Source organism: Vespula pensylvanica, chromosome 18 (genome assembly GCF_014466175.1).
Source record: "Vespula pensylvanica isolate Volc-1 chromosome 18, ASM1446617v1, whole genome shotgun sequence".
Classification (NCBI taxonomy): domain Eukaryota; kingdom Metazoa; phylum Arthropoda; class Insecta; order Hymenoptera; family Vespidae; genus Vespula; species Vespula pensylvanica.
In genome coordinates, this window is record NC_057702.1 from 3765419 (window position 1) to 3787516 (window position 22098).

Sequence of the window (22098 nt, forward strand, 5' to 3'; positions counted from 1 at the left end):
TAAGCGTATGGTACCACCCGTCGAGCGAGGACGGAATAAAAGGCTTTCGTGGTAGGAACGATGAAGAAAGAGAGGAGTAGAAATTTATACTCGTGCGCGCGTGTCGGCGCGTGCCGCACGATTCGCCCACGCGCGAAGATTCAAAGATCTTCTTCATCTTATTCCACTTCACAAGAAAGAGAGAGAGAGAGAGAGAGAGAGAGAGAGAGAGAGAGAGAGAGAGAGAGAGAGAGAGAGAAAGAGAGATGGGTGTGTTCACAAGAGTTTGATAAAACATGCCTTGGAAAATATCAAACGGCATCCGAATATTTACAGTTTATTACATTTTCTCTAATCGAGATCATTGATTGTAGAAATATATCGTATACGTCGAAACGTTATTTCGAGAAAATTTAAAGATTTCATAAGAGCAACCATACTTAATCATTTTTTCCCTCGGGATAGATACTTAGATATTTATGGTTACTATCACGTTACGCGCTCCTCGACATAGTATATTGTATTATGTTCATATATGTCATAATATATGATAATAATAATAATGTAAAAGATCAAACTCGAAATTTAAATGTATTTTATGGATTTATTTTAAATAAAACACACACACACACACACACATATATATATAAAGAGGAAATCAGTTTGACTTTTAATGTTCAGATAAACTTTTGATTATTTTAGAATCAGATTTGTAATTGCTACATGATATTTTAGATATGTAATTGTTTTCTTTTTTGAAGTTCTGTATGCAAAGGTTTCGATTTGAAGATAATATTTGTCTTATTTTCCCGTTTTTTTTTTTTTCTTATTTATGAGTTTTAAGAAATCTATAACTAGAAATCTGTATATATTTTCTTTTCATAAACTGAGTAAAGTGCGTAAAAAAGTGAGATCCATCTTTTTTTCGTTCGTTCAATCTAATATAGTTACTTACTGCGTATACAACTTTTTATATATTTATTGTTTAAATAAAAAAAAATAAAATATAAAATTTTAACAGAAAAGTAAACGAAAAGATTTAATCCTTTAAATGGGTGAATCTTATTCTATAAATTTGGAATCAATAATTTTGAATGCTTGCAATTCCAAAGAGAATTATATAGAAATATATTTATCTATGTTTTTTTTTAAACAAACAAAACAAAAGAATAAAAAAAAACAAAAAAAATATTTTAGGAAAACATAACCTCTGACAGTCGCAGTAACTATAGTAAAACAAATTTTTACGATCGCGCGATGTGATACAACAATATCTAAGTAATACAAAGAGAATATTTCATTAATTAGTTATTAGAAAATTAACATCTCCTTTGTATGTTATAGAATGAATCACAAAAATATTTGTATATTAAAATATACTTGATTTCAAAGATTTATATCCTTGTTAATTATGTAAGAAATTCAAGCAAATATTTTTTTCTTTTAATAAAAGTATTTATATATAATTATATAATATATATGTTATATTAATAACTTATATATATAAATTATTATATAACTTATTGTTATATAAATATATATATGTGTATATACATATATTTATATTTATATTAATTACTTTTATATATAAATTATATTAATACTTATAATATATACAATATTTATATATGTGTATATATATATATATATATATATATATATATATTTAATTTAATATAATAAAATTTGATGTAGCGTAATAATTGAGTAATAATAATGAAATAAAGATTTAATAAATTTAATTATAAGTATATAATCAAATAAATTAGTAAATTAATTATTAATTATCACAAGTGCTTTTTCACGTTAAGAAGAATATTCGAATCATTACGAACATTTCATGAATTAAAGTTTCATTTGGAATATTTAATAGAATGATCATTCAGACTGAATATGATTTTTGTACTTTTTATTTTTTTATTTTTATTATATAATTTAAATTATCCCAATAAATATTTTATTCAAATATTTATATCGGGTCAAGGTTGAATGCTTTATGCTTTGGATTATTATCCCGATAAAGTTTGAAACGTTTTTCAATATCTTGGATCGCGCTTTGTATTAAATTTTCTTTCAAAGTGTGTAAATATTTCTTTTTATCTGTAATATTTTCGATAAAAGAAGAAAAGAAACAGAAAAGATCAATGGAAAAAGACACAAGTTTTTCCAAATCTTTGTTCGACACACACAATCCCATAATATATAATAAAACAATAATATAAATTGTAAACAGAAATATACAATATAAACTACAACGAATAACATTTTTTTCTTCATGCTCGTAAATTTTTACGATTCAGAAATAGATTTAATTGTACGCCCACACTATGTATTGTTCAGATACATAAAATTTAATTTTATAAAATTCAAGAAAATTTAATTAAATTCAAATTAAATTAAGATTCGTCAATTAAAATTGTACCACTCAGTGACCGTGGCTGTTTTATTGATATCATATCTCTTTTTCTTTTTTATGAAAATTAAATGTTCTTTCTCTTTTTCTTTTTTTTCTATTTCTTTCAGTGATTTATGATTTCTTAATAGCCACTCTTATATCTCCATTATAAACGCTTTCTTTAAATACTCGTTTAACACTGTGTTTGCTAACATTTTTCCTACTTTCTTCTCGAAATTCTGATGCTAATTGTTGATACACTTCAATCGTGAATTTTTTTCTAACTTTCGAATAATCATATCCGTTTCTCTCTCTCTCTCTCTCTCTCTCTCTCTCTCTCTCTCTCTCTCTCTCTCTCTTTCCCTCTCTTTCTTTCTCTCTCTTTCGCATTTATTATTCCACGACCGAGCACTTTGCGGAAGTTGCATAATCTTGTCTTCGTTTTTTTATCCATTAGCGATATCTGTCGCTTTTTCTTTTTTATTTTTTTTTTTAGCTAACTTTAAAAGTAGCTACGACTTGGCGATACGACTGTTTTTCCTTTTTTTTCACGGATGGAAAATTACGAATTGATGGTGATTAAAACGTCAATCGATAGTAAAAACAAATGTTTGTTACTTATCTAACATAATTTCACGGCAAATGATAATATTAATGATTTAATTGTACCAGTAACATTGATTATTTCGTACTAAACTCGACTTATCGTACTTGTAAAGAAACGTTAAAACGTTTTAAGTCAAATAGTATTTGCATGATAAATTGTAAATGTAAAAAAAAAAATTAATTGTAAATGCATTTGTAATTGCGGTTGAGATGACACTAACGGACAAGATGACTCAGTTTCATATATTCTAGATACAATTCGATTTTCAAATATTTGTGACGATAGGATTGATAATTATTTAACGAAACTCATGAACAATACTTTTTGTTTGTTTTCAAATAAAAAATTTGATGTGATTTCTTAATATTAAAATAAAATCAAAATTAAACAATAAATAGAAATTAAATCAAACTGTACATTCTTCAAATTTTTGAAAAAATTAATTGTTTTTTCTTTAAATCATAATTATATAAAAAATATTGCTGCTTGAGAACATTTTTATAATAATTCGTTGTTTAAAATTAAACAAAAAATTTTTAATATTCAATGAAAAATTATTGGAAATAGTAAAGTTCAAATAAATGTTTAAATTCATTAAATATAATTTTTTGGAAACTAATATAATAAATTGTTTGCAACGTAAAACTTAATAACGTATTTACAAATTTGAATTTCGTAATAACTTTACGTTTTATCAAATAATAATATCAAATATAAAACATATTATTAAATTAAGAAATTATATAATAATTTAACATGTTTAATAAAAAAATTTAATAAAATTCAACAAAATTGAATAAACAAATTGACAATTAAAATTTAATATTTTAGTAATAATATTCTTTAATATGGCGTATACGACAAAACATTTATTTTTATATAGCGGAATTTTAAAAAATCAATTTAATTTAAAGATTTTTAAATAACGTAGAGCTACATTAATGTTCTTGGATGTAATAATAAATTAAATAAGTTATTTGTAATACAGAAATTAAATTACTCTAGAAAAATCTTCTGTTTGTTCTTGAAATCATAATTTAATAACAATTTATCAAAACATAATTACTATTTCTAAATACAATGCGTTAACATAGTATTTAAAGATTACGTTTATATTCGTGTAATAGAATATTGTCGTAACATTATTGACAAATCGAGAAAATCATTATTCCTTGATTCTCGATTTATATGGCACGATTTTTTCGCATGTATTGACCCATCGTAAAATTATACATTGTCATTTACTTTAGGATATAAACTCAACTGTTTATGGAGTTGGTGGATTTTTATTCTTTTTGTTAGCTAATTTTTAATGGCGAAGGTCCATTACACGCTTTCTTAAACGAAGAACAACGACCGTAACAACATATACCTCATGTAACCGAAGAAGATGCGAAGAGAAATAAAAAACCAGAACCTGCCTCAGCTGGTTGTTCGCAAGTAATTAATAAAAAGACTTCCATGACAGAAACGCGCCAAGTACAATGCTAAATAAAATTAATGGCCATCTCTGATAGATCATCGAGTATATCTCAACGAATTAGAAAACGTAAAGGAGTCATTTCAAGCGATGAAAATAACAGAAAACCTGTAAAAAATTCAAGCAAGCTCAAACGTAAAAAGTGTTACGGAGGATTTAAATCCTTGGATGAAAATTTTTGTCCAGATTTTGTAGTCCAAGAAATAGCGAAGAAAGTTTTTTTTTTTTTTTTTTAGGAAGAAGATGATGTTATGACGATGATAAATATGTCAGGTATTTAGAGCAGTAGATATGTACATTGAAGCATATTTTTCTATTTTTTGGATATCGATTAAATGAACTGAACATACTGAATGTTCTGAATTTACTGAATATATTAAACCTTTGAAAAGAAGTGGGTCATAACTCTCCGACTTATTTTATTGAGAAACGAAGTATTTGTCCGGATTTATTTCTAATACGTAAATTGAACGTACTTTTGCAGATACAATACAATAAATAATCCATCTAAACTCAACAATTTTTTAAATTCATTTCATATATATATATAAATAAAACGAGGACATAAAACGTCGGAATTAAAAATTATCTATGGTGAATGAATATTTTTGCGATTCACCATATACAGAAAATGTCCTAGTTTTCTTTATTCCGCAAAACTGTACCAGCATATTCTACGAGTAAAAATAAGAAAAAAATAAAATAAAATAAAATAAAAGAGTACAACAATAAAAAGAAATATGTTATATAAATATAGACTCTTAAAAGCTTTATTAAAAAGTTATAATAAAACGACAAAATGACAACGTACTATTTTCTTACACGATAACACATAGTAATAAATTCTTGATTCACATTATAATTTCATTTAAAAATCTTGTCAGTTATTACGAACGCAACAACTGGCAATTTATCGCATTACTAATTTCTTGTTCATTTACCTTAATTGCTTGTGAATACGTAACATATATTTCCGCATTAATACCTGACCCTGTGTGTTAATCTGTATTCGATATACTGTTTTTTTTCAGAGTAACCAAAATAAAATAAAAAAAAAATACATTGACGTATATTGATATACTCTTTTTCATTTTATATATGTTTTTTTTAAACTTCACGATGTACCATTTGAGAATTTATATTCGCATAATATTTTTCTTTTCTTTTTAACTTTCCTTACAGGATATAATAGTAAAGTAATGTTTTGTAATTAAAAAAAGAAAAAAAAAAAAAGAAACTGGTACACTCTGTATACATATATCCTACGTGCTTTTTTTCATTCGATCAATAGCCATGAAATTTTTGACATTTGAAACTGATTGAAGAGTATATAAAGCGATTGAATTGGCATCAGTTATCAGTTTAAAACTGGAAAAGTTTAGAGGAAATGTTTAGAACCGAAGTTTGTTGTAGGTGTTTAGTCAATGATGAAAGTTAGTTATAGCCGAGTAAATGTTATTTATTTTAATTGATTTTTCAAATTAATAAATAATAAATATATTAAAATCAATTAACAATGATTAAATAATAAATAATGAATTAATAAATATATAATAAATAAAGTAAATTATTAAAATAAATTTTATCACATTTAACATATCAAAAATATTTCGAAACAATTGTTTGATTTTTATTTATCAAAAATTTACACATTGGGAAAATTAATGTTTCTCTCTTATTTTTCTTTTTGCTATTCTAATGTTTACATAATTATTTAAATACTTACTTAACTTTCTTAAGTACTTACTTATGAATAGATAAAATTCAACGTGTGTTTAATAAATATGAAATAATAGAATTCATATAAGTTTTTAATCAATGATGAAATCAGTGATAGTCAAGTAAATTTTATTTAATCTAATTTATTTATTTAATAAATAAATTGAATTATTAAAGTAAATTCTATTTAATAATTTATTTCTTTAATAAATAAATAAAAAAATTAAAGTAAACATTATTAAACCTAATAACAGGTCTCAAAAAAATTTGCACATGATACAACTTCAGACATATTAAAAATATTTCGAAACGACTTCTTGAGATTTTCATTTGTTAAAAATTTATATATTAAAAAGATAATTGTTTCTTATTATTATTTTTTTATTTTTTGTACTATTTTAATTCTTATTTAAAAAAAACTATGTCAACTATGCCAAGCAGTATCAGATTTTGTTCCTGAAAAGAAATTACGTTATCCGACATCAAAATGTTAATTGACGATGTTTCAAAATCAATATCAAAAATCAAAAATTAAAAATCAGAATTAGAATCAGTAACAAATTTGTTCAATTTAAAAAAATAGATCAGAAAGACTTAAGAAATATATATTACAACTTTAAAAAATGAATAAAACAGAATAAACAAAAAAAAAAAAGAAAAATAAGGAAAAAAAACAGAAAGAGAGAGAGAGAGAGAGAGAGAGAGAGAGAGAGAGAGAGAAAGAGAGAAAGAATATAATTTTCACAATTGCATTGAGTTTTACCTGGAACAACGACCTCCCGTTGGGTTCTCGCGAAGAGATTCTCGCGTTTAAAGTTCCAGCTGTACGTCTCTCACGCAAGAAATAAAGAAACGATCCAATGGGTTATATTCACCGCATAACTACGAACGAACGAACGAACGAGTATCAGTGTAAAAATAAATAAATAAATATATGATTTATTACTTTTTGACCGAGATTTATAACCTTATATATCGTCGTTCATTAGATAAGTAAGTAAGTAAGTAAGTAAGCAAGTAAGTACAAAGTCCTGCTTTTGTACTTTTCTACCTGTGAGAGCAAAATTTCTTCTTTGTCGATCGTTAAATAATTAATATCTCGAACGTCGCTGTTCGTGAGTATCGATCACAAAGATATATACCTATATATACTTTACGAAGAGAAGTCTACTCGACCTAAGAAAGTTTAAACGAAGGGGAAGAAAAGAGAGAAAGAGAGAGAGAGTGGGACAGCTGATTTTTATCGAGTTTCTTGAATTTTTCTTTCTTTCTTTTATATATATATATATATATATATATATATATATATATATATACACACACACACACACACACACACACACACATTCATATATATAATATAAATATATATTTCGTTCGTTTTTAAGACAAACCTCTTTGCAATACTTCAAACATTCAGCAGGTAAAATACATTGTTGAATCTTTTGTTTTAAGGTTGTTAATATTCTCTTCTTTTTTATATGCTTTCTTTTAAAAAAAAATATATATATACATATATATTTATACATATACATAATAAATATATATATATAAACAAATATCTACAACGTATAAGTTAATCCCAGTACGAAGTTAAGTTGGTATATATGTGAATTATTATTGAATATTTTTATTACAATAAATATTTTTTTTCAGTTGCATTTTTTGTAATATAATATATATATAATATAATATAATATAATATCAATGAAATAAATAATATATATACATGTATATATATATATATATATATATATATATATATATATATATACGTTTTTAACGCCAAACTCTTTGCAAAATTTTAAACGTTCGACAAGTAAAATCCATTGGTGGATCTTTTGTCTGAAGGTTGTTAATATTCTTGGCCGGTCGTCGTCATCGATAATGAAAAATAATAAAAAGAAAATATATCGAATATGATTATACTTTGGGTCTAACTTGCCTCGTGATTTTCAATGCGGCCATATAAATTTACCTGGAGAAATGATGCTACGTTACGATCGTTCGACGGATCGAAACTAAACGAAAAAGTGGAATGAAATTAGAGAGAGAAAGAGAAAGACAAGGAGAGGGAGAGAGAGAGAGAGAGAGAGAGAGAGAGAGAGAACGAAAAGATAAGAAAAAGTAAAATGAATAGGTATGCTTCTTTCGCGAAAGCAAGACGAGCAAAAAACGACAAAGTCGTTCCAACTCGTCGTTCGAACGTCGTTTCATCGGAGATAACTCGTTCTTGATTCCCTAGGGTGATACTTTTCCGAGATATCGGGAGGATTGATCGCGTAATCCAGCTTTCGAATCGTTCGCCTCGAGCCAGGATAGATTTTCTAGCACATTTACAACTAGGATATATAAGACAATAATTGGAACAACTAGGCGACGATTAAACGTTACCGAGTTTCAAACGAGAACGAAAAAGAAGAAAAAAAGAAAAAAGAAAAAAGTAAAAAAGAACGAGCGAAAATAATTTTATAAAAGAATTGTAATCCGAGGATTTTCAAGCGTATCAAATACGTATGTGATAAATTATTTAATTCGTAATATTATTTTTATCTCGCGTTGTCGTACGTAATATGATCTTTTAAAGCGAATTATATTCAAAGAAAAAAAAAAAGAACAAAAAAGATATCTATTAATAATTTGGTAAAGTTTCGTGTTTCACGTGAGGTAAATTACGTTTAAAGTAATACGAAAAATTATTTTTATCTGGTTTACCCTTTACGATATAATTTTTAAAGTGAATTTAATTTAAAGAAGAAAAAAAAATGAGACATCGATATATATCTATTAATAATTTTATAAAATCTGATGTGTCATATATGATGTACATTAAATAATCTGAAAATTTATTTTTATCTTATTTATCATTTCTAATTGATCTTTAAAATGAATTTTATTAAAGGGAACAGGAAAGTGATAAATATCTATTAATAATTTTATAAAGTCTCATATGTCATGTGTGATAATACGTAAATTTATTTTTATCTCGTTTATCGTTCACTCAATATGATCTTTAAAATGAATTTTATTTAAGGAAATAAAAAACGGTGGATATTTATTAATAATTTAATAAAATATTGTAACTCGACGATTTTCAACGTGATAATCTATTTAATTCGTTATATTATTTTTATTTCGCTTGCCGTTCATAATATTATCTTTAAAAAGTGAATTTTATTTAAAGAAACAAAAAAGTGATAAATATCTATTAACAATTTTAAAAATCTCGCATGTTAAATGTGATAAATTAAATAATTCGTAGATTTATTCGTAATTATCTTGTTATTTGTAACTCTTCGTTGAAATGAATTCTATTTAAGAAAATAAGAAATCGATTTCAGATAGATATTAATAACGTTATAAAATAATGTAACCCTACGATTCTCATTCATCAAGCGTGATAGATTATTTAATCCATAAAATTATTTTTATCTCATTAGTCGTTTATAATTGATCCTAAAAATGAATTTTATTTATGGAAATAAAAAGAACAATGGATATCTATTAATAGTTTTATAAAATCTCGTGTGTCAAGTGTAAAAGCTTAAGTAATACATAAAATTACTTATTTGTAAATGATCTTTAGAGCGAATTTTATTTAAGGAAACAAAAAAACGATAAATAATTTGATTAAATAATATATCTCGACGATGCTTGTGCGTCAAGTGTGATAACTTATTTAATCCGTCAAATTATTTTTATCTCCTTAATCGTTAATAATATGATCTTTAAAATAAATTTTATTTATGGAAACAAGAACACGATAAATATCTATTAAAATTTTTGAAAAATCTCGTGTGTCAAATGTGATAAATTAAATAATCTGTAAATTTATTTGTAACGATCTTGTTATTTGTAACTGTTCGTTGAAATGAATTCTATTTAAGAAAACAAGAAATCAATATAAGATACTAATGAAGTTATAAAACAATATAACCCTACGATTCTCATACGTCAAGCGTCATAAATTATTTAATCCGTAAAATTATTTTTATTTCCCTCATCGTTTATAATATGATCTTTAAAATGAATTTTATTTAAGGAAAAAATAAAACGATAAATATCTATTAATAGTTCTATAAAATCTTGTGCATAAAATAAGATACGTTACATAATACATAAAATTTTATCGTTCGTAATTGATCTTTAAAACTAATTTTATTTAAGTAAATAAGGACAAGATAAAGATCTATTAATAAATTTATTAAAATGTGTATCATGCGTGATAAATTAAATAATCCGTAAATTTATTTTTATCTCGCTTATCGTTTATAATATGATCTTCAAAACGAATTTTATTTAAGGAAACAAGAAAGCTATAGATATCTATTAATAATTTTTTGTAATTTCGTATATCATGTGTGATAAATTGTATAATCCGTAAATTTATTATTTTCTTGCTTGTCATATGTAATTATTCTTTAAAACGAATTTTATTTAAGGAAAGAAGACAACGATAAATATATATTAATAACTTTTGGAAATCCCGTGTATCCCGTTTGATAAATTGTGTAATATCAAAAATAATTTTTATCTCGCTTGTCGCTTATGATATAATCATTAAAACGAATTTTACTTGAGGGAATAAGAAAACGATAAATATATATTAATAATTTTATAAAATCTCATGTGTCATGTGCGATAAATTATATAATCCGTAAATTTATTATTTTCTCGCTCGACATATATAATTGTTCTTTAAAACGAATTTTATTCAAGAAAATAAGGAAACGTTATATATTTATTAACAATTTTATAAAATCTGGAATATCATGTGTAATAAATTATATAATCTATAAATTTATTAACATTTCTCTTATCGTTTATAATTGATCTTTAAAATGAATTTTATAAAAGTATGCAAGAAACGATACATACATACACACACACACATACACATATATATTTATAATATATGTATACACGTATACATATATATTTATCTTTTTGTATCCTGTCTATATTTATATACACATAGAAAGAAACGAATATTTTACGACGATGAGAACTTCAATTACCGAGAGCTAAAACTGCGACCAATTTAAATCGGCCGCTTTAAATTTATTATGCAATCGTAAAACTTTTCGCAATCGTTTGCGCGCCGGCACGCCAACGAGACTCTCGACTTTATACGAGGCGACAGTTACGGCGCTTTTAAATTAGTAAACGATCCAGCTTTAACATTCGGACGAAGGAAAAAAAAGCACAACGCGTTAATATTTCTAACGTGAACTCGTTAAAAGAGACGCGTGTTTAGTTGCGGTTAAGTACGATCGGGCGGCTTTCAAAAGTACTCCATCTTGTTTCCTCTACTAGATCAGCGAGTCCCACGCGATCGATAACTTACGCCAGTCGAAATTATCGAAGGCCAATAACGAGAAAAGAAATAAATATTTCTTCTTGTGGATAGAAGGTAGCTGAAAACGTATAGATTCGATTAAAAAAAAAAAAAAAAAAAAAAAAGGATTTAGAACTATAAATAATAATAATAATCTGAAAACGTATAATAATGTGCATATAATGAATATGAATCAATCTCAAAATCTGAATAAACTGAAGAATTAATTCAATGCATACATTGTATGAAATGGGCTTACATAAAATGCGGCAAAGATATTCTAATTGTATATGCATTAATCCTTATTCATACATTGAAAGAGATTAATTTTTTATCGTTCGCTATGCCAAAATATATTCACATAATTATTCATTTCTATCTCTTTCATTTATATACGATTATATACGTTTATATACGAATTATATACATTTTTTGTAATAGAAATATTCGATAATAATTCACGCACATATATATGAACGCACTGGAGTTGATTTCAAATTTTATCAAAATAAACATTTTCTAGTTCATTTTACATATATCTTCTTTCAAAAGTTTCCTCGAAAAGGTTCTACATTTTAATAAATTTTTTTATTAAGTAATTAATTCTAATAAAAATTTGCAAAACTTAAAATCTGATTAACGTGTCAACTTATTTTGATCTACCTTAAATTAAACCAAAATTACACTTTCGATCGCATTCCATGTGGATGCTAATTAAATGATAAGGTAACAGTATAGAATATGAGACGTGTGTGTTAATATGAGACCCCATAATACTTCCACAAGGAAAGACTGCAGTATATATCAGTAATGTTTAAAACTATTAAAACAAACACGACAATATCGTACACATGAAACAACTGTTCACGAGAAAACGAGCGTTTCGATAAAACGCCATTAAGTTTGTTTTTCCTTCTCGCAAGTTTTTTTTTCTTTTTTTATAATCAATTAAAAAGAAGCTATATATAACTTTAAAAGTAGATTATTTGATTTTAAAGGTAGTTTCTTTATTGGCTTCAAATCTTTATACTATTAACTAATTCTATTATCGTTGACACAAAATATTTTTAAATAGATTATTCTCAGATTAATTTAACTGTTTTTTTAGTAGAATCTAGGATTTTTCTAATATGATTCTATGACGTTTCTAATACGGGGTATTCGTAAAATACTGAATAGGAGCAAATTGACAAGGAATATAATACCGAATCGAAATTGGATAACAACACAAAATGTTTATTTTGTTTGTACTTCTATTCTAAGAATTAGGTTAGTGAACAGTAGGTTCAATGCATCGAACGTGAATATCGTGATGCTATTGGATGCTAACTTTATACGTCTCAAATTGTTAAAAAAAAAAAGCAAGAATAAAAAAATAAAGAAAATGACTTTTCAATTTTAAAGGGTACTCTCAACTTTTAATTTTAATTTTAAGCGGTGTCTCGTATTAACAGTAGTTTTGTTTTCTAAACGCTTAATATCACATTCTTTTATATTTTTCCTATTTTCATAATAAATAATATCTATGAAATTAATAAGTTAAGTGTGCACTCACGAATAACAAATATATTAATATCAAAACTTCTTGAGTACTTTTCCCAATATTTAATCAAACATGTTGAATCTAATAAATTGAAAAAAAAAAATAGAGAAAAAATCAATCAGAAAGCGTTAATAGTAGGATATGGATTTGTCGATATAATTTATGCTTTTAGTTTTTTTTTTATTCTTCTCAAAATAAAATATTTCCTGATGTTGTTCGTTATTTCTTTTTCCCTACTTTCTTTTCACTCTCGGCATTTCCATCATGCGATAAATACGTTAAAGTTTTCTTTCTAAATTTATTCACTCTATCATATTTTATATCAACTTTTTGTATTTTATCCTTATTTTTATTATTAAATTAAATATTATTATATAACGTTGTTCGTCATTGTTTCTCGGTACGCTTGTGAAACTATGTGAAATATAATCTTCAATATCCAAAATAATATAAGTGAGCTCTGATATTCCGGGACATTATCTTATATCAGAAAATTTTACGGATGCGAATATTTTTCCGAAAAAAATACATTGTACGAGATGATATTGAATTATTTTTATTCTGAAAAAGAAAAAGTTAAAAGAAAAAGAAAGAAAATGAGAAACAGTTAATTTTATTTAAAACTTAATTTCGCACTGTTTTATATTTTCCTTATTTTCATAAGAAATAATAATATCTATATTAACGAATGTGGAACATAATGGTATCGGAATTTTTAATATTTTCCTTTACATTCCCCGATATTTAATAAAACGTTAGTGAGCTTTAATACTTTGTGCCATGTATCAGAAAATTTTATAATACAAATATCAAAACTTTTCCGAAAGAAATACGTTGTACGAGATGATATCTAAGGAACACATCATTTTTATTCTGGACAAAAAGATGGTTTATTTTAAACCCTTAATCTCGCATTTTTTTCCTTATTTCCATAATAAGTAATAATATTTACTAGAAACTTATTAGTTAAGTATGTATTAACGAATGTGGAATGTAGTAATATGGAAATTTTTAATAATTCTTCTTTAAATTCTCCGATTATTTTTTACCATACATCAGAAAATTTTTTAAATATAAATATTTTTACGAAAGAAATACGTTTTACGTATTTGAGATAATATCTAAGGAATAAATCATTTTTATTCTGAGCAAAAGGACGATTAAAAGAGAAAGAGAAAGAAAGAGAAAGAGAAATAGAGAAAGAGAGAGAAAGAAAAAAAGAAAGAGAGAGAGAGAGAGAGAAAGAGGAGGAGATTCGCGGTCTAGCCACAGGAAGTACTTTACATGCAAATGAAAATTACGGGATGCTGACTATCTACTGGTCGATTGGTCGCCGCCCTCGGCGTGCAACGCGTTGCAGTCCGCACCTTTGCGTGGCTGTGCTATTACGAAAAGAGAGAGAGAGAGAGAGAAAGAGAAAGAGAGAAAGAGAGAGAGAGAGAGAGAGAGAGAGAGAGAGAGAGAGAGAAATGGATCGTTAGACTCGAGGACGATCGAGAAACGACTATTAAGTTCATTAGACTATCACGTACAGAAAAGACGAAACTTGTTTTTCCAACGATGCTTCTCGAGTTCTTTGGGTGTGGCATTTCTTGCGTGTTATAAATATTTGCAAGAAAATGCTATTGTTAGGGATATAATAATATAGATCGTTATTAACTTGTAAAAAATATAAAAATATTCATTTGTTAGCCGCAATTATTATTATTATTATTATTATTATTATTATTATTATTATTAATTATTATCGATTATTATTATTGTTGCTGTTATTATAGTCAGCTTTAAGATGGATTTCGCTCATTTTGTCTTTCATGCCAAAAGGATGCATGCCATTGTTAAGTAATATAAATCGTTACTAATACGTAAAAATTGTTATTCATTTGTTAATTACAATTATTATTATTATTATTATTAATTATTATTATTATTATTGTTCGTGTTGTTTTTGTTGTTGTTATTATTATTCTCAACTTTAAGATGGGTTTTACTCATGTTGTTTTTCTTGGTAAAAGGACGTCATTTTTAGAGATATAGTAATATAAATCGTTATTAAAAAATGTTGTTTATTTGTTGGCTACAATTATTATTATTATTATTATTATTGTTGTTGTTGTTGTTGTTATTATCTGTGCTTGACATACATATGTACGTTTGATTAATCCGTCTCTCTTTGAAATTAGATTTTAACGATAAAGGAATTCACTTCTATTCAATTTGCTGGTTTACTTGGTATTCAAGAATTTTCGGATTATATGGTATGTATTGAGTCACGAGTATAACCCAAAAGCAGAATAAGATTTTGGTTTGTATTAGTGATTCAGTTATGTAACCCAATATGCTTCAAATTGTCTGGAAATTTCTTTGACAATCGATACTTCGGCAAATATTATTATTGAATAACTTTATTACTCATTGTTATACGTTTCATGTGTATTTAATTTGAAAATATAACTTTATATATTTTCGGACTTTTTCGATCTCAATAGCACATATGTTATACATTATTACTATTATTATTATTACTATTATTTCCTTTTTTGTTTCGTTTATGGATAGTCTGTTTTCTTTGAAATGAGTCGAACTAAATTTCAGGATAATTTTTATTATCCTCTCTTGAGAAATAATCGATGCATTCCACATGTTTTGGAGATAACATATTTTAATATAACATATTTATGTATATTCGTATCGAAGCGGAATTATTTTATGTATTCTGTTGTATTTATTACTATTACCCTGGAGGAAAGATCGAACTATTTCGCATGTTTTTAGGATAACATATTTCTATAAAATATATTTCTATGTATCCATATTGAGCCGAAGCTGTTTTATGTGTTGTATTTATTATTATTACTCTTGAGGAATGATCGAACTACACCACATATTTTTATATAACATATTTGTGTATATCCATATTAAAGCGAAGTTGTTTTATGTATATTTTATGTGATATTTATTATTATTACTTTTTAAAAGACATCATATTTGTAAAATACTGTATTTTTTTTACAGTATATTTGTCTATTATCAATATTAAACCGGAATCATATATTTGGTGTTAATAATTATCGTGGTTTTTGAGAACGATCGAACTATGTACAATTTAAAGATTTTTGTATAGTATATTATTGTATATTTTTTTCTTTTTCGTCTCATCCACACATAATCTATTTCCTTTGAAATTGATTAAACCAAATTTCAGGATAATTCGTATTTTTTTCTGAGGGATGATCAAACTATTTATGTATGTTTTCGGTATAACCTACTATTATATAACATATTTATATATATTGTATATAACCGGAGTTATTGTATGTTTTGTACTTATTAATATTATTACTCTTGAGAGATGATTGAACTATTCCGTACGTTTTAAAAATAATATATTCGTTCATACTCGTAAGCCTGAATTACTGTATGTTTTGTGTTTATCATTATTATTATTTTTGAAGAATGATCGACCTATCCTGCATGTTTTGAAGATAATATATTTTTATAAAACATATCTGTGTATGTCAGTATTGAACCAAAGAATTGTTTTAGACTTATTATCATTATCATTATCATTATTATTATTATTATTATTATTATTATTATTATTATTATTATTATTATTATCATTATTACTATTATTATTATTATAAAAAAATGTCATCTTACCTTCGTAAGAAATATGCCGAAAGTCGTCGATAGCGTGTAAAGCCACAATGAAAGTCTGCAACATCATTGTGCAGTACAGGGACCACCGTAGCTCCATCCTGATCGAATCAAGTGGCCTTGAATCTGGCAACTGGAAGAAAATAATAATAATAATAATAATAATAATAATAATAAAATAAATAATAAAAACAAATAAACAATCAAAAAATCAAACAAACAAACAAACATCATATAGCAACAGAGACAACAAATTCCATACGTAAGGATCAAAACTTGTAATCATTACGATTCTAATTGGAACATCAGAGAATTCAGTGATTCATCGTGCTTTACTAGAGTTGGCGTGAAAGCTCCACTAATGAAACGTAGATCGTGGATCATGGATCGAGAGAAGGAGATAAAGAGAGAGAGAGAGAGAGAGAGAGAGAGAGAGAGAGAGAGAGAGAGAGAGAGAGAGAAAGGAGGGGTGAGGGATAGGAGGGGAGAGAAGAGGAACAAGGAGGCGGAGCAAGCAAAGACACGGCATCTTCTGCACTTCCTTGACATTTACACGTATCGTGCCTTCTAGTCGGTATTCGTTGGTAATCGTCAATACTTGCAATCGGCCTTGAATATATATATATATATATATATATATATATATATATATATCGAAAGAAAGAGCAGAAACGTATTCTAGGGTTGCGTTTCCACATTGCGATTAATAAGGGAAAATAAATAATTCAAGGGTTATGCTATCTTCAATTCGATCGAGACGCGAATTCGAAATCCTAGAAGATTTCTCTCTCTCTCTCTTTCTCTCTTTCTCTCTTTCTCCCTCTATTTCATTATCTCTTCCTCTCCTTGACCAACCATCCGTGACAGGAGAGAAAAATCAAGGAATATGTAGACACGTAGATATCTAAGGATATAAGCCGAAGCGTCCAGATGAAGCTTAAAAAAACGCGGAGTCGCATAGTCTCGCATCTAACCTCACTCGTTAGCCTCGAAATCACCGTAGGAACGTACTACATAAGTTAGGACCGAGTTTCCTCTTTGACTTTCTCAATTGGTTGGTTACTCTAACGGTAACGATTAAAAGCAAACGACGACACGAGTAATCGTCGAGTATATTGATAGCGAGTGTGTGATTTTCTCTCTGACACCCTGTAGATATCATCGGAAGGATGAACGCACGCGTGTACACACACATACACATAAAAAGAGAGAGAGAGAGAGAGATAGAGATACATACTTATACAGATATAGAGATACACACATACGTTGGATAGTTGGATGAATATAATGGCTAGTAGTACTCTATGGATGCAAGAGAAGCTCTCTAGGAGACGCGAAGAAGACGACGAGGACGAGCGTGGATCCACAAGAGGGACGGGCATCTGAGGATAGGAGGATAGGAGGATAGAGGAACCGCAGAGGCTACAAGGTCGACGACCTCGCCTACGTTCACGACTAACTATTTACTTCTACGAGCCCTCTCGAAGATATATATCGAGGACCGACTATAGCTAAACCACCGTTTTGTCCCTTCCTTTCCGGTTTTTTTTCAAATTTTTCTCACACATCGTTGGATAGATATCTACGTTCATATACTTTTTGTTACTCCGTTTCCTTTTATTTCCTTCTTTTCTTTTCTCTCTCTCTCTCTCTCTCTCTCTCTCTCTCTCTCTCTCTCTCTCTCTTTTTAATCTTTTTCTTCTTTTTCTTACGATTCGTTTTCTTTCTCATTTAATTCCTTTTTCTTTTTCTTTTTTTTTTTTAAACTAACAAACTCGAATGAAGAAGTAAATAAAAATGGTCCTCTGGATATTGACTCGTTCGTTCGTCTTTTTCTAATTTTGTCTTTACCCTTATCTATCTATCTCCTGTTCAAACGCCAACTCCACCTTTATCGTGTCGTTAATCTCCAAGCGAGATACATAGGAAAGAATACGGAGATAGAGAGAGAGAGAGAGAGAGAGAGAGAGAGAGAGAGAGAGAGACAGACAGACAGACAGAGAGAGAGAAAGAATGAAAGAGAGAGAGGAAAGATGCGGGGGTTCTCCCGCACGATCGAATCATGTTGCTATCTTCTAGTAAAGGTGACGTTCCTTTAAAAAAAAAAAAAAAGACGGAAAGAAAAAAAAAAAGGAAAAAACTTCTTCCAACTAAGTACACAAGGAGTAGTTACCCGGTGGTTTTTCGCCTCTCTTTTATCCATTGTCTTTCGGCGTATGTCACCGTGACAGCTCGCTTTCTCGTCTATGAATAGATAGTAGAGGATAAAGGAGGACACGAGACCCCGTAGTAGGCGAACTCTACGTCGTTGTAACGATGTGGATAGATACGATGCGTGTACTATGCCCACATATCATTTGCTTAACCCCAACTATTTAAGCTCGTATAAAAAAAGAAGAGAAAAAAGAAACAAGTAACAAATTTTTTTATTTTTCATTTTTTTTTCTTTTCTTTCTTTTTTTTTGCCACTCTCCGACTCGTTTAAAGTTTCTTTTAGAATTTCAAGATTTTTTTTTTTAAATATTGGGATATCAACGCGTCTATAAGGGAGTCTAAAGGTTTTCCATCAAATGCGAATAAGAATGAAATCCCTATAGTTACGTCTTTGAGTTCACGAGACAACGACACCGCACGTCTTTACGTGGTACTCTAACCGTAAGATATTCTGGACCGCGTCGAGGTGGTCCCTATAGGGCGCGGGTCTTTTAAAAGACCGTACGGGCAATAATACACGAAGTAAACGCCACGGTGGTCCCGTGAAACTTTTTAAAAAGAAAATGACGATGACCCCTTTGGAATATTAATAAACTCCGACGTGTCTATTAGACTTTTTTCTTTTCTTTTCTTCTCTCTCTCTCTCTCTCTCTCTCTCTCTCTCTCCCTCCCTCTCTCTTTCTCATATCCAGCCAAAGTTTGGATTTAAATACGTTTACGAGAAGAACATTCCAAGGACATTCGAAACGTATCTGTAATAATTCTCTGTCCATTTGTATATCTATATATACGCATATGTATGTATACGTGCGTGCGTGTGTGTGTGTGTATATATATATATATACACATATATATAGTATCTATCGTATTACGTGCACGAAATGGATTGTAGGTAATTCCGAGAGAAGTTTGATAACGCGAATCGATGATACCGGTGTTAATGTAACATCGCCGATTCCTAGCTTTTGAGATAAACTCAAGTGATACCTCCTCGAGGGCTTGCAATTTGATCAACCATTTGAAATCAACCTCGAGAATTCGAGTCTAAGGATCATATCTCAAGTCGACGGACGTGATCCATCGTCGAACCAAAATCAGACATGTAGAATACGTAAGTACATACACAGATATATATACGTACATACGATATGCGTGTCAGCTATAATACGCATACACACTTGTGTACGCTTGTAGAAACGAATAGAAAGATAAGAAATAAAAAGCTTTCATTATACGAGAGATTGGCACGCATTAGGTTAAAAAAAGAAATAAACAAAGAAGAAAAGGAAGAAGAAAAAGAAATGACATAGGAATACGGGTGAAGATAGAAAGAGAAAGAAAGATATGATATATCGTATTTCGCGGAGTTAAAGTCGCGGATAGCTAACCGTAAAGCTTCAAGCAAGCTTGACGTTTATCCGAGTAATATTTACGGTGAAAAAGCGAAAATCACGGAATAATCCTCCTTCTAAAACGTACGTACATACGTACTTACGTGAGATCGTACGATGTTAAGGCTGTGTGGGTGGCGACGTGTGTGTTTGCGTCGGTGTGCTTTCCATCGATTCGTAAGTACACAAGTCGCCGTTTTATCGTAATGTATTAGATGGCCTTTCGCAACGAATGATGAACGAGAGAAAGAGAGAGAGAGAGAGAGAGAGAGAGAGAGAGAGAGAGAGAGAGAGAGAAACAGACAGACAAACAGACAGATAGACAGACAGACAGACAGACAGAGAGAGAGAGAGAGAGAGAGGGAGAGAGAAACAGAATACAAAAAAAAGATGAAAAAAAGAAAGAGAAAAGCATAGAGGAGTAGTAGTAGTAGTGGGTGGTGGCATTGCACGATCCAAGTCTCAAACAAGCCGGTTTTTAGCCTTAAGAAAGAGCTAAGAAAGGAAAAAGAGTGGGGGTGTGAAATCGCCTGATGTATTCCTACATACACACATACATATACACACATACAAAGAGAGAGAAAGAAGAAGAAGAGAGAAAGAGAGAGAGAGAGAGAGACAGAAAAAAGGCTTTAAAGGTTCAGTCTCTTCCTAGTCTGCTTTGTAAACGGTAAAGAGTTAATGTGTGTACGCGTATGTGTGCGAGACAGAGAAAGAGACATACAGGCATACATACAGACAGACGTACAAAAAGATAGAGAAACAGAGAGAACAAAAAGCGTAAACGCCTACGAACGTTAAACGCACGCGTGCTCTCAAATCGTGTCCTACTGTCACGCCTTCTTTCTAAACTAGTTACTACTTAAACCTAAGCACGTTAACTTAATCATCTTTTATTCAGACGAACGGGTAACGAATAACCTCGAGAAATCCTCAAAGGTAACAACATGTCGATTTATAAATATTCGATCTAATATTCGATCGACGTGGTTTAGATAACGAGACAAGATCTAAATAATCGCTTTACTGTCGCGTACATCAGTTGTCTATTCCTGAGTTGAATACGAAAACTCGATTAAGTGAACGATTATAATTCGCTAAACGTTTGGAATACGTGATAGCGACGCGACGAGAACAGTTTCGTTCCTTGGATCACTCGATCTCTCGATCTCTCGATCTTTCGATCTAAGAAGGAGACGTACCGTTGGTTTAAAAAAAAAAAACCGTAGCGCGAACAACGTGCTGGAAGTTCATTATTATGGACCGGTAGTTTCTTACGGCCGACAGGAAGCACACGGTGGGTATAGGGAGGGGCAGGGAGGAAAGGGGACGGAGGTTGATGTGGAGGTTGGAAAGAGAAAAAGAGAGAGAGAGAAAGAGAGAGAGGGTTCCTTCGTTCGTGCGGCACGTGACAGGAAAAGAATCCGTACTCGGCGTATGCTTTTGAGATGACAATGAGCTAGAGCTACTCGCGCAATACCTAAGTTTTCCTTGCCACCAAAGATGCGAGTTTACGGTTACGCGATAACGATGTTAGACGCAAAAGAGAAACGATAAACAGGCCAGAGTAATATAGATATAGCATAACGGTGTAGATTAAGTAGAAATATTCTTTAGACCGATTGCGAGTACGCAATGTCAGATCGGTTCAACGAAAGACCACAAAACCAAGCGTCCAGGTCCACGTAAGATCACAAAAACTAGGCAACCAGGTCGACGAAAGACCACAAAAACTAACTGACCAACCTACGTGATCAAACTCGGTAATCAGG

At 29.0% G+C, this 22098-nt stretch overlaps 1 protein-coding gene across 1 annotated transcript in view; it reads right to left on the bottom strand.

The window, feature by feature from the left end:
* LOC122635443 (semaphorin-5A) overlaps positions 1-22098 on the bottom strand; it is an 89545-nt gene that overhangs the window by 46251 nt on the left and 21196 nt on the right. The window contains exon 3 of the mRNA XM_043825673.1: positions 16725-16854. Within this exon, the coding sequence (XP_043681608.1) occupies positions 16725-16821 (97 nt within the window). The 5' untranslated portion in view covers positions 16822-16854. The remainder of the gene's footprint in view (positions 1-16724; positions 16855-22098) is intronic.